The 15,028-nt window shown below is 34.5% G+C and overlaps 1 protein-coding gene across 27 annotated transcripts in view; it reads left to right on the plus strand.

Annotated features, from left to right (window-relative positions):
* MBNL1 (muscleblind like splicing regulator 1) overlaps positions 1-15,028 on the plus strand; it is a 194,889-nt gene that overhangs the window by 160,978 nt on the left and 18,883 nt on the right. For 19 of the 27 annotated variants that reach the window (XR_012494390.2, XR_012494394.2, XM_019731998.3 and 16 more), the window contains 3 exons: positions 3,126-3,326; positions 13,361-13,618; positions 14,791-14,844. Coding sequence is in view for 25 of the 27 variants with exons in the window: in XM_019731998.3 (XP_019587557.1) it covers positions 3,126-3,326; positions 13,361-13,618; positions 14,791-14,844 (513 nt within the window). In the remaining 2 variants the exon portion in view is untranslated. The remainder of the gene's footprint in view (positions 1-3,125; positions 3,327-13,360; positions 13,619-14,790; positions 14,845-15,028) is intronic. The other 8 variants (XM_074326733.2, XM_074326715.2, XM_074326719.2 and 5 more) reach the window with 1 other exon arrangement.

Consider the following 15,028-nt stretch of genomic DNA (forward strand, 5'->3'; position numbering starts at 1 on the left):
TTCAAAGCATAGAGCTATTATTATTGATTGCCTGCCTGTTTAGCAAATAGCTCTACTTATCTGGAGAAGGAACAATTTGAGATAATGCTTGTTGAATAGTTGATGTTTCAGATTTTTAAAAGCTGCTACAGAATGTACAGTGGGACAATGCCCTAAAATTCTTCAAATTTGAATATTCTCAGCTAAATTGATTGGCTCCGACAATCGATTCACAGGACAACTCTATAGAAACAATCCAGTGGGGAAATTGTTGCCAGTTAGTAAAATCCATATTTTTATCTAATGGGAGTATTATTTTTTATGTAATATGCAATTGCTGTTTCAGATGCATTATAGATTATGCATGTGTTTTACTCAATGAGATTTAACAAAACCGAATTTTATTGACCACTGATCTAATTTTTCTTAAAATACAAACACTTTTCTTGCCTCCAAATAAGCTGGTAAATTTGACCTGTGCTTCTTAATGATTATAGTAGATTGTGTACAGTGATACAAACATCTCAATAACTTTCTGAAGTATACATTAGAAATGCACTATCTGGAAATACTTGTTAATTTATAGCAATAGAATACAAACAGGAATGACATTACCTGGCTTCTCTGTATTCTAAACTAGTATTTTAGTCTTCTATGCTAAATTTTCTATAATTCTTACATATCTAATAAAAAAATAGATGGCTGGTCTGGCTGAAATTTCACATAGTGGATCTGAGACAATATAACAGTATCAGTGTTACCTGAATATTTCTGAGTAGAAATCCAAGTTCCGCATACATTCACTGTGCAGGTCAGTCACCCCTGTTATGCTGCAGCCTTGGCAGCCAGGAGGCAGTGGAGCAGCATAAAATCAGCTACTATTCAAGTAACTGATGGGCAGAGATTGCCCTGGGCCCCAGTTTCTGTCAGGTTATGAGTTGTTAATATCTGGAAAGCTTGGATAGGTTCCTGTTGTCAGAAGGTCTGCTTTGTCCAGGGAGGGTCCTGGGGCTGGGAAGTATTTCTTCAGGCCACTTCATCAGGCAAGAGCCATCAACCTGGCTGGCCAACTAACCATGGCATTTACTTAAAACAATACTCGGGAGGCATAATTATTTTAACTTGAAAGTATCAGTGGCATCTATCTATGATATATTGTTTCTTCTCCCAAGTGCATCAAATTATGTATTAAATATTCTACTTTCCACAGTCTTCTTAGTAAGACTGTGTATGCTAGCTGCAAAGATTTTGTCCTAAAATGATTTGTGAGGTCAAGAGAAGAGTGCATCCCTAGGACAGAGATTTTTAACCTTAGCTCTATGGACATTTGGGGCTGGATCAATCTTTGTTGAGAGGGGATGTCCCGTGTGTTGTAGGACGCTTACCAGAATCCTTGGACTCTTACCCATTAGATGCTGCCGTACTTTCCAGCTGTGACAACCAAAAATGTCTTTACACATTACCAAATGTCCCCTGTGAGGCAAAATCACAGTTGAGAACCACTGCCCTAAGAAAAAGGTAGTACTTGAATTCCATTTTCCTCTTACAAATACAGGATAAGTCAGGGCCAAACTAGATAAAAGAAATATCTTGTAGGTTTTTTTTAAACATACTTCTTTTGAGCTATAAGAATTACTTTTGTAATATACATCTTAATTGCATAAAACTTTACTCCAAAGTTCTTGTGAATACTATATATTCTTGGGATCATTTAACTTCTCAGTCCTCTCAGAGGGAAGAATTAGCTACATTCTAATGTCCCTTCTCTTAGGTTGGTTAACCTTTTAATTGTGGTTTAAAAGGTTAAAAAAAAAAAAATTGCAAAAACCGCAATTACTTTTACACCAACCAATATTCTAAAACAGATTTCTGTGATTCTATTCCTTACCACTGGGTAAAGAAAATAAATTGTTAAAATTACCTTAAAGAATGGGATCCATTTTGTCCATTAGTAGTTGTTGTGTGTGTGTGTATGTGTGTGTGTGTGTAATTAAAGTTTATTGGGGTGTTGTTCAGTTTTGTGTCTGTGTTTTAGAAACAAATATTCTTACACAAAGCATTAAACTTCAAGAATTGAAACTCCGTTGAATTAGGAAGTTTAAAATATATCACCGATGTGATGAAAAAGTGTTGTGTTGGGTTATGCTTTTAAAACCAGAAAAGCAAATTGTCAGAGTAGATTTCAGGTAAATTATTTAATTCTATCAACAACAGATCTATTTCCTGGTAAGCAAATTTTCGTATCAACAAATAGAAACCATTTTCGTATATCCATGAAAGCATTTCTGGCAGAAATTCTATCTGGGAGCATTTTCTTCGGTGCTTCCATATGTATCCCCTTAAACAATCACAAACATGTCCTTCGAAGTGTTGTTTCAGACTTCATATTTCAGAATGGTGTCTCCCTAGTAAGGTGCATTTGTTGTTAAATACTTCACGAGGGTGTGATAGGCTGGTGGAACCTTTATAATTGCCCCCAGAAAACCCTGCAACCAGTGAATATTCCAAACACTTTATCTTCTGTGCTCAAAAGGAGTGGTGTCATCATCACCTTTCACATTATCCCAGGAGGTTTATTCACAGTTTGCATTGACTGTGAAACTCAGTTACACATTGAGAGTTCTGCTTTATTTATTCCAGATAATAGGACACTTGCAACCTATTAACAGTTGTAAACGGATTTTTCAAGTACATATGACACAGCAATTATGTAATGTATTTCTTAGACAAGTTTCTAGGATTACATCAAAGATGAAGATTAGGTAGCCACAAAAAGTTTCTGTATTGAAGACTTGATCTAATGTTCATGAAAAAATTGCAAGTATTATAGACCCCAAGCTTCAAACTTCCAGTAGAAAATGTAATGATATGTTACCTATTATATTATAGAAAAACATTGATTTGACAATGCTTTTTAAAAAAACATCCTTATCCTGAATTGAGAATAAATAAACACATAATTAACTGGAGGAAGGGAGGGAGGAGGGAAGGAAGAGTAGATTGTGGATGGATGGAATAATATATATATATATATATATATATATATATATATATATATATATATATATATATATATATATATATATATATATCAACTTTGAATCAAAACCTGCATATTAAATTTTGCTTTTTACTTTATTTTTCAGCCAATGTTTTCAGTTGCTCCAAGCTTAGCCACCAATGCATCAGCAGCCTTTAATCCCTACCTGGGACCTGTTTCCCCAAGCCTGGTTCCAGCAGAAATCTTGCCGACCGCACCCATGTTGGTTACAGGGAACCCCGGGGTCCCTGTACCTGCAGCTGCTGCAGCTGCTGCACAGAAATTAATGCGGACAGACAGACTTGAGGTAGGAATGATTAGCTGGTTTCTTTATGTACTGTATTTAATTTGCAAAATGTGCTGTTTCTTTATTTTCTCCATGCCCATAGAAGTTAAAAAATAAAAATAAATAAAAAATTCAAAGCAGAGATTTTGGTTTGGTGTTTGGAGCATTTTACTAGAATATAGGTGTGCTGTTCTTGATGACTGTAACATTTATAAAAAAACCACAACATCCCTGTGTAGGATACTGGATAAGATCTTGAACTTTGGGATCAGGTTGCCTGTGCCTCAGTTTCCGCATCTGTAAGCTGGAGAGAGAAAAGGCACTTACCTCAGAGTGTTAGAAGCCTGTCTGGCTTCTAACAGACATGCTTAGAATGTTCGTTGCTGTTAAGAATGTTCCTGAATGTTCGTTGCTGTTAAGAGCAACAAATTGCCTCAATCCACTGATATTTGTTCTCATAAAGATGTTGTTTAGTTACTACTATCAATAACACATTTTAAAATGTTTTACTGCAGATTGCCTCATAAGCCTCATCATATTTTGGTTGGAATAGCAAGGCTGCTTTGTTCCTGAAATGTTCTCTTCTAAACGTTTTTTAACTGGAAATTGTGTGATGCTCCAAGTCCTAGAGTCAAGGATGGTCAGATGTATGTGCTTTGCTGTTGCTACACGAAAAGGAAATTAAAGATATAAATCTTATGTTGAAGTTATTGTCCAGAGTTTCAGCATGGCTGTAAATTAATGGATTTGGTAAAGCATAGATGGAGGGGGAAATGGCAACATTACCGTACATTGAAACTCTAAAACCTAGCATTGGAGTCCAACTAAAGAACAAAACGACCTTTTCCTCTTTTCCTTGGTTAGGATGAGGTGATACTTAGTGCTGAGAAGTTTTGCGTGTGTTAATTGCTAAGAAAGTGGCAAGATAAGGCTGTTGTGTGAGCATTATTGACACTAATAATTTATCAACTTAGCAGAAATTTATTTAATAAGCACCAGTTTCCTGTTTATTAAGTTTCATTGCATACATTACAGAGGATCTCAGATTTCAGCAAAGTTATAAATTGCTATCACCTTTTTTATGGTAATAGCAATAGATGATATTTATTGGATATTTACTATCTACCAAACAGAGACTCAACCCTTCACATGCATCACACCTTTAATCCTCAAAACAATCTTACGAGGACGATACTGTCATTAACTCCATTATACAGGGCAATAAATTGAGGGAAGAGACATGACATAATTTACTCAAGGTCGCAAAGGTAGGACATTCCCAAGGGGTATGAACTCAGAAATCCATGTTTAAACATTGCATTATTCTCCCATTCCCATACAGGTGATAGTACAAAGGGAGGCAGCAAATATTGGCTCCTGTATAGTCTTAAAAGTTTTCGTTTTGTTGTTTTAGGCTTATTTCTTACCTTCCATTGAACATTTTGGAAAAAGCTACTAATTAAGAGATTACCATAAGTAGAACTCAGGAGAGACATTGAGGCCTAGTTTCATGCCTGTTATGGACCAAGGACTCTGCTGTAACCTTGACTTGTGGGTGGTTTGTCATTGTACAGTTGTACTTGTTCAAGAAACTAATGCTGTTTGCAGATAAATGAAATTTAAGAAATTTTGAATATTTAAAAAACAATCAGATGCTCAATATGTGAGTTACACACTCCACCCTCAACCTTTCTGAAGCAAACCCTGGGTTCATAATGCATAATTGTTGATTGATTAATGGGAACCAAATAGGCATTCTGAGATGAATGTCAGTGAATTAATTATTAATAGGACAAGATATTCAAAAAGCTGAGAAAATCTCTATTTAAATCTCTTTAAAGCAATCTTTTTAAAAGGCTGAGCTGTGTGGTCAGAACTCTTCTAAATGAATGCTCCCACAATTTTAGGCCGTCTGGAATTGATTATATTTTTGTATAGTGTTTAATTCAAGTGAAGGCTTTTGTCATTTGGTTCTATTTTTCTTTTGTGAGGAACTCCTTTGTGTATTTTGTCTGTTTTATTTGCTGCAGTCACAACAAATGGCTACTGCTGCATTGACTGTTGTTTCCATTTAGCCTGGATTCCACTTGTCTAGATGCCTCATGGTAGGACAGCTTCCTACCTTATTCTTGTTAACTGGATCTGATCCAATGTCACAGTTACAACCGGTTTGGATGTTGCAATGTGAAGCTAAGGGGCATGTTTTCCTGCTCCATACTTGTGTCTTCAGGTTATATCCTCGCATGCAAATTGCACTGCAGACTGGAGTCTAAAAGAAATGGCAAAAAGTGCACACGCTTATTTACTAATTGTCCACATGTTTAGTGATTTGGGGTTTAAATGTGCACTCTATTTTTTCCTTATGGAACGCTGAAGTACATTTTTGAAATTTGAGTTCCTTTGGAAGTGAAAAAAAGTTTAAATCAGTTAAAATATTAGCCAATTCTCATTGCCACTTCTTTCTGTCTTTTTGCTACAAATTGTTAGACAATAAAGAAATTAAAAATACCATAGATTATCAACCTTGTAGTTCTTACATAATTGCTTAGAAGAACTGACATGTATTTATAATACCCAATGTGATACTACAAAAAATGTTAAATTGGAAAATGGAAATCCACAGATTAGTGCTACTGAGATTGCTAATTAGGTGAGTAAGCTTGGATCAAGTTTCGCATGTTATCTGAAGTTCATATTCCACAATATAAAGTTAGGGGATTGTACCAGATAATCTCTAAAATCACTTCCAGTTAGAATATTCTAGTGACGTTTAGGTCATTTTCTTGCTTTTAATGCTAGCCACAAGCTACTGAAAAGTTTATTAAATATGTATATATATTATATATGTATAATATATATAATACATATGTATTATATCTATATGTTTAATATATAGGTAAAACATTCATATTTTTGTTGGATATTTTTTAAAAGACTTTGTAGCCACATACTCTCTATACTGTAAAATTCAGTTTTCATAGTTTTCTCTAACAAGGAGGAAATATCTTAAATATGGGTCACAGTGGCCTTTAAAATTCCATTCTGTGACCTCAAGATGCCTTTCTGTAATTTCCAAGTAGCAGTTTATTTTCAGTGGTTATTTCAAGAAATTGTTAAAATCTGTAGGTACTAGAAAGGACTGAGGTTTTTGATCATGTCCCTGCTCCATTATGAAGAGTTGGTAATTAAAGAAACCATTGTTTGATTTACTGTCAAGAAACAGTAATTTTTCATTGTGCAAAAAGGATCCGTGAATGCATTCATTCTCTCATTTATTCAACAATATCCAATGGAGAACTATTCAACATCTTTCAAGTAAAAAGTGTTCGGAGGGATATCTTTGAAATCTCTTAATTGCTATATTTATTGATAACAAGAAAAAGTCCACATCAGAATAGTGCCAATCTCATGAATGATGCCCAGCAATTTGTCCAATGAATAAATGAGGCAATCAATCAGTCAGTTAGTCAGTTAATCACAAAAATACATGCTCTTCCTCCGAGTGTAGGGTAATCCAACAGAGGAGCTAAAACATGACAAATTTTTAGCTTTTATTAACATTCTCCTTGGGAACATGTTTTTATTTTGAGCATTCCAACTGCAAAATAGGATATCTTTTTCGCGTCCCTAGTCCTAGAGCAATGGTTTTCAAGCTTTAATGTGATTAGAAGCACTTGGGATGATTATTTAAAATGTAGGGCCTCGTCTGCGAAAACTGATTCACAAGGTCTTCAGTGGCACTCAGGAGTCTCTGTCACAGATCTGCCAGGCAATTCTAAATGCCAAGCCTATAACACACGTTCTCCAGAGGATGCCAGCATCTCCACTGTAAGTCTCAGCTTTTCATCAGTTACCTCGTGTACAGTTATTTGTGTACTGCCTCCCCCTGTTCACTTATCCTATATTTTAAGTTGCTGAGAACACAATGAATAACATAATCAAATGCTTAGGTAAATGATGATTATGAACGATAATTTATACCACATAACAGCATTAATCAAACAAAAGACAAACCAATGGCCACCTATTTCAGATGCTGATGAAAGTAAAAGATTGCCATTTGGTTAACAGAATCATTTGTATATCAACAGTCTATATGAGAAAAACATACAGAGTAATTCCAGGAAAGGTGGGCAAACCACTTGACTTCTGATATCATCAGTTAGAGATTGTTTTAAAATAAATTATTCTTGTGCTGAAAAGTTTTATTCCGCTGAGGCAATCATGACACAGGTTTCTAATTCAGGCCACTGGATACTGGATGCTTATACTACATATTGCAACAGAAGATTCTAGTGACTATCATGATTTTTATATGATTAGAAGTATGACACCTATTGACTAAACAAGAAAGAACATATAAAACTATTTGAGGATTAAAGGAACAGTGTAAGGCATGCCTAGGTTGGGATTTTTATAGGAGTTTAATGGATTTGGCACAATCAATTGAATATAAAAGACATTAAAGATTAGAAAAGCAGATGCTTTTAATAACATAAGAAAGGCTTATTGATAGGATTATTTTAATTTTGTATATATGCAGGGGACGTCTGAGTACTACTTGTATGCTACTTTAATTTCCTCTGGAAAATTACCAAGGAGTTTTGTATGCACAAGTTTATATAGCTTAAAAATATTTTTTAAAATCTGGAATAAGGCTTTAAAATGGTTCTTTAAAATGTAACCACATCCCCATTTAAAACATCTAATGTACTATGTCTGTATCACTTCTTACTCTTGTGATTAGATTGAGTTTTGTTTTGGAAATAGATGACAGAATTGCAAATTGTTTAAAATAAGGTAATTACTGATCTTGGTTTGGTCACTCATTTTTGCTGTTCTTCCACTTATTTCTTCACACAAATTAAACCTAAAATTCCCCTATCTTTGCCATTATTGAGACAGAGTAATGATAGTAACCATAGATTTGAGCATTTTAGCATATGGATGAAATTATTTCATAGTTGTTTATATCTTCCTGTCCTGTTGGTTTGCACATTTGTTCATAGGAATGAATAAATGAAAACCTAGCAGTAGATCTAATGGGAAATTTTCTTTAGTTGGTCATTCCTATATATTCAGAATTGGTTTTTTTTTTTAAATCACAGGAGGTCAAGGGACAAATTCTTAGCTGTATCATCTATAGAAATATGCTTGTGTTCTTTGACCTGATGGTAATGATGACTTCTGCCTTTTAGAGTTCAAAGAAAAATTCCATTTGATCTTAACAGAAATCCTCTGAGATAGCTTAAAGAGGTGTCTTTTTCTTCTTTTCTTCAAAGAAGAAAAAGAAGGTGCAATTATTAGATAACAGACTGAAACTAGGTATCACATCCTGAGATATTTATCTGGGAAATTTAATTGTACAATCAATTAACTAAGATCATTTCCCCAAATCACCAAAATTTTAAAATGTGGATATTTAAATCCTTTGAATTGAAAGTACAGATACTTTCTTCCTTTTAAATTACATATACCCATGTATAGCCATGACCAGGAATGCTGTGGATACTTTGATAGAATCATCTATTATCCAGTATTCCTTTTTTAAAGTGTTATGTTAGCTCAGGCATAATTCAAACTAAAGTCTACAATACTTATTGTTGAACAGCAAGTATGTATATGTCTTTGAATACGCTCCTTATTATTGGTCATTAGGTTTAAATTGACTTCCCAAAATATTTAAATGGACTGACCCCTGTTATAACTAGCTTTCTGTTCCTGCTTTTGGATGGTATTCTTTAAAGATAACAGAGTTAGATGTGGTGAGCACATTAAAGGAATCTTTCTTTAAAGAACATGAAAATGACTGACCAGTCTTGAATAAGTTCAAACATTGACATTAATTTCCTTAGAATTTCAGTGCCTTAACTTGCAGAACACTGCTACTTATAAAACCTATTATTATTTTGACCAGTTTGAAATAAGGGGGTGCCAAAAAAATGTATATACATGACTTGTATTCATCTTTTGTTATCGGTATATATTGAGTGTTACAAGTTTAGCACAGTTTTTTCTTTTCTTAAAATACGTATACATTTTTTGGCACCCTCTGTATGTTTGTCATGTTTATAAAAAATTAGAGATCCAATAACACAACTCTAGATTAAGCAGATGTGTATGGTATGTTTTAAGCTATCTGTATGTTTTCTTACTCAGTATTCTTGATTCCATAGCTATTAAGTGTAGGAACTAGAACCCACAATTGCTGAATCTGAACTCTGCTTCCTTCTGCTGTACCAGTGCTATTTAATTAACAAAAGAAGCTTCATGTAGAATTAATTCACATTTCTTTGGGAAGTTTTTCTGATTACTTTTTTCTTTTGATTATTTTTTTATTCCATAGATGTTTTTCTGGAAATGGAGTACTTAAGTGTTTTCAGTGCATATCTTCATTGAAATGATGGTTTTTACTGTAAAAGCAACTCCTTACCCATTCTGTATGAAAGCATACAAAACTTACCTAATTTACATAATAAGTCCTGCTTTATAATATTTACAGAGTAAAAGACTCAACACACATTCTTCTTGGTTGAAACATATTGTATGTTAAGGTGAATGGATGGAATTATTTTAATACAGGTTTGAAAACTACCTATCAAACTATAAAAAGTAGTTATGTTTGTTGATCCTCTAATGCCATTTCTTTACATTTATTCTTATAAAATGATCCAAAAATGCCAATAGTTATGAGTATATTCTTTGCAATGTTTTTTGTATTTGGGAATATTGGATATGATCAATATTATACTCATCTACTTGATGGAATTTGATGCAGCCATCAAAAATGATCACTCTGGACATACTTAGTAAAATGAAAAGTACTTGTGCTACATTGTTGAATTAAAACAGGTCACCAAATGGAAGCTATACTATAATTACAACGATTTGAAAAATGTGTGCATGCAGGAGACTAGATGAGACTAGGAAAAAGCCATACTGTTATTAGGAGTTTCAAATTTAATTTTACCTTCTGTGTTCCAAATTGTCTGTATAAGAAATCATGCAATTTCTGATCCTGATTTGAGTTATGAGATCAAATTGGTTGAAATTATATCTATCAGTTATCATTTGCTAATATATATCCAGAAGATTTTTTGGGGGGACCAGCATAGTCTATATAAAATTTTCTTGAGTTTATCAGAGAAACCAGGCCAATCCCATATTCACTAGTCATTGGATAGATCTTGAAGCATTAGATCCTGTTTTACTGATGGTGCTTATTAAAGAAAAATGTGTTCTAAAAGCTTTGGAAAGTTTTTTCTGTTTCAGTAGGTACCGACAGCCCAGATGCACATTTAATGCTTTTCCAGCCCCTGTGGCCTATAGCTCTCACCAGTGCAAGTTTTCGGAAGAGATTTTCTACTTCGTCTTTATTTTTTCAGAGACAAGGATAATGGGAGATCAGCGATTTCAGTATATTTCTTTTTCATTCCCCATGTCAGGAGAAACCTTGCACTGGTTGGGAGGCAGCAGTCAAAAAATGCATATCATGCAAAAGAAGTTAACAAAATTCTTTGAACCTCAGAAAAGGCTTGCTTCAGAACAAATTCTAAGCTAATTGCCAGTTATCAGCTCTGCTTAAATGTTTTTAGAATACATCTCTGAATACATCCTGGAAGAGAGTAAAGAGTCCAAGATAATAAACCATTACCATAAACCTATACAATAAATGAAGTTATACCAACAGCACACACATGCATAAAGCAAATGGAGAGGGAGGAGAAGGTATCTTAGCATGACTGTTTTCGTGTAATTCTAATTTAAGTTCACATCACTGAAAACAAAAAGAATGTTGAAATAGAGAAGAAAGAAGTCAAAATCAGCCCAACACTCAGATTATATTTTGGGAGAGCGATGCTCAAATCTCTGACACCAGCACTGGCATAATGGTTTTTGGAAAATAGCAAATCTTTGATTTCCATAGCTATTAGAGGTCCTACAACTAGATTACCTTTAGCTAGATCATCTTTCTCGTCAGTGTGGCAAAGAGTAAGGTAAACTGAAAAATAGAGTGTTAGTTCACCTGCTGCCCGTTTCTCTGTGAACACTTTCGAAAAACACAAACGACTGACAAGCTATCGGCAGTCGTGTGAGATCACAGTTTCCTGTTGGATGAGGCTGCATTGACCGATTTGCTTAAACAGAAAAGTAGCCTTTTTATTTATTGCAGTATAAACTTACCATCAATTTCATATATATATACATGAAAAGTTTTTATTTTCATGGAAGTGTGTCTGTCTTCCCGTCTATGTTGATGAGCCTAATTTAGTAAGTGTTGGTTAGGGACTGGGGATTTGAGGTTTAGAAAGCGCCCCAATTGGTTCTTATGTTCAGCCAGAGTAAAGGACAATTGTTCTGGATAGCAGCATAATGATTTTTGCTTTTCAAATTACAACCTCCTGGTTATCCTTGTTTTCTTTTGTTCAAGAAGATGCCTGCAATGGAAAAAATATATAGGGTCGTCTGTAACTTCCTAAGTCATTTTTGTATTCTTAATGTCTCTCAGACTATCTGGCACACAGTAGTTATTCAATAAATTTTTAAAATTAAATAAATTGAATGAGGTGATAAATACAGTTGGCCCATTAGTATGCATGGAGAATACAAAGCTTTATCTAATAAGTTCGAGGTTTCCAAATAGCGCAAGATGTCTTTTATAATATTCTAGTTAAGATATCGCATGATATAAATTATACAGTACTTTTTAAAGGAAGCACTTTCCTCAATAATGGGATATGACTATAATGAAGAAAGCACCTAGAATTAAATGTGATCATTTTATGCATTTACAAATCCAAGAAAACCGTTGCTTTTTAAATAGTAAGAGGGTTCCCGTTTCTCTTTCTTGCTGAACTCCAAAATAAAGTGCTCGGGGTCTGTACTCATTTACTCAGTTTGTGAAAAGATACGTGAAAAATAAAAACTCTCTTCTTGAAGCCTGAAGTAGAAACATGAAAATATTAAAAGGATATTCCATGTTTTAGATGGCCCTCTTGTGGTAAAAAGGTCAAACTATCCCAAATGAAGACAGTCAAAATTGAGCAGATGAATGCAAAATAATCCATTTCACCATACCCCCATGGCCCCCATGGCAAAATTAACAGATATAAAACAAATAGACTATAACAAAAACTAATCTTTCTATCTGCTTTATGTAGCTACCAAGTAAATGTCTAATGATCAAAAGAAAAAAAAAGACTCCTGAAAACATTTTACTAAAAAGCCATCAAATTTTACTTTTTACACCTTCACTTAGAAATAATTTCCAGTTAGCACAAAAGTTGCAAAAATAGAACCAAGAGTTCCTGCCTGTTCTTCACCCAATTTACCTAAATATTAACATCTTAACATAACCGTAGGATCACTTACAAAACCAGAAAATTAGCATTGATATACTTCTATCAGCCAATCTACAAAGCTTGATCAAATTTCACCATTTGCCTTATCGGCATCCTTTGTCTGACTCCAGAGTTGTCAGGTCTGTGACAATGCCTCAGTTTGTCTTTCGTGAACTTGACACTTTGGAGCAGTACTGATCAGTTCTTGTAACACATTCTTCCATTTGTTTGTTTGATGCTGCCTCATGGTTAAATTCCGGTGATACATTCTCAGCAATAATACAACTAAAGGGATGTTATGCCCTTTTTTCAGAGCATCCTAAAAATAAGTACATGATGTCATTGTGTCTTGGTACTGGTGTTGTTAACTTTGATCACTACATTAAAGGGGTGTTTGCCAGATTTCCTCGCTCTGAAGTTACTATTTTTCTCTGGGTAATTAATAAATATATCAACACACTTTTCGAGATTCGATATTTTACCAAATTAGTATCAAAAGGCATTTTCTGGCTCATAAACATTTTACTGAAATGGGGTTATAATTTGTATACCCCAAGTAGGAATTTTTAAGATATTTTGTGTTTTGTTTGCAAATCATCTTTTCCCTTTTCATCTGTAGCCGTCTTTCCCCAGTCTTGTACTTTAAGTAAAACGCTTCTGAAAGATTCTACTTGTTTCTGTTGACTGACCCCCATGCACTTAATGACTTTGTAGGTATGTCGAGAGTACCAGCGTGGCAATTGCAACAGAGGAGAAAACGATTGTCGGTTTGCTCATCCTGCTGACAGCACAATGATTGACACCAATGACAACACGGTCACCGTGTGTATGGATTACATCAAAGGGAGATGCTCTCGGGAAAAGTGCAAATACTTTCATCCTCCCGCACATCTGCAAGCCAAGATCAAGGCTGCCCAATACCAGGTCAACCAGGCTGCAGCAGCACAGGCTGCAGCCACCGCAGCTGCCATGGTGAGTAGGCATCAGCTCCTTCCTTGCTAGCCATCCAAAAAGCAAAGTGAACAAGTATCTCTGACTACAAGCTCTTCATTTATTAACTTTTTTTTTTTTTTTTTTTTTTTTTTTTTGCTGAAGATATGTTTGTTCAGGTATCCCAGACAATACATAATGAAGTTACCATTCACAGAAGTGAGGGTAACTCCTCAAATGGTTCAGATTGCTTCTATCTTTGGCCTAATTCTTAATATTCTGTCTTATTCTAGACGTAGGGTTTCTGAAATTTCTGCTTTGTAAAGAACACCTGTCTCCTTTTCAATTTAACGATATTGCCATTTTCGGTCCTCTTATTTCTGTGTGCCATTTAATCAGCCATTGTTCTCCTCTGGTGTGTTCTTTTGCACATCAAGGCTCTTCTTTACATACATCTTGCTTTTAACAGTAACATAATCTGAAACTATTTAGAGGAACTGCTTCGACAAAATTGTTTTGAGAATTAGCTGCAAGATTTTGAACAGTATGCTATCTACATTGTCTTAAATAATATTGTGGCATAAACGTAATTGTAAAACAAGAGGAGCTTGACATGCCATTATCTAGAAAGAGAAAGATAGCAGTACTCAGGAGCTAGAAATTGGATAGTTTAGAATAGATACTAAACTATAGTCTTAAGGTAAATTTTAATGTGATCTAATAGCTGATTTTAATGAGTCCATTCTTTGTTCTTTGCTTAGCTGTTTTAATATCCTTTTCTTACATAAATATGACTTAATCATTAAAAATATTCATAAAAAATCACTGTGGTATTTCGTAGCACAGTAAAATAATCACGAGAGAGGTCTTTTCTGTGTTTGTTTATGGATACTTGAGCAAAAATACAGAAGGCTGACTCTCTCCTCCTCTCTTCCTTTCACTCTTTTTTTTTTCTGTTAGAGTATCTTGTTTGTAATTAACTACAAAGAGGAGTTATCCTCCCAATAACAACTCAGTAGTGCCTTTATTGTGCATGCTTAGTCTTGTTATTCGTTGTATATGGCATTCCGATGATTTGTTTTTTTATTTGTTTTTTCTCACCTACCCAAAAATGCACTGCTGCCCCCATGATGCACCTCTGCTTGCTGTTTATGTTAATGCGCTTGAACCCCACTGGCCCATTGCCATCATGTGCTCGCTGCCTGCTAATTAAGACTCAGTCGGCTGTCAAATCACTGAAGCGACCCCTCGAGGCAACCTTTGACCTGGTACTATGACCTTTCACCTTTTAGCTTGGCATGTAGCTTTGTTGTAGATACAAGTTTGTTGTTTTTTGTTTTTGTTTTTTGTTTTTTTTTTAATCAATTTAAAAATATATATTCCTTTTTTGGTTATAAAGTTGTAAAGTACAATGCAAAACTGAGTGTGGTTTCCTGACAAAATTAGTGGAAA

This window comes from Rhinolophus sinicus, chromosome 17 (genome assembly GCF_057876585.1).
Source record: "Rhinolophus sinicus isolate RSI-liver-muscle chromosome 17, RSI-T2T, whole genome shotgun sequence".
Lineage (NCBI taxonomy): Eukaryota > Metazoa > Chordata > Mammalia > Chiroptera > Rhinolophidae > Rhinolophus > Rhinolophus sinicus.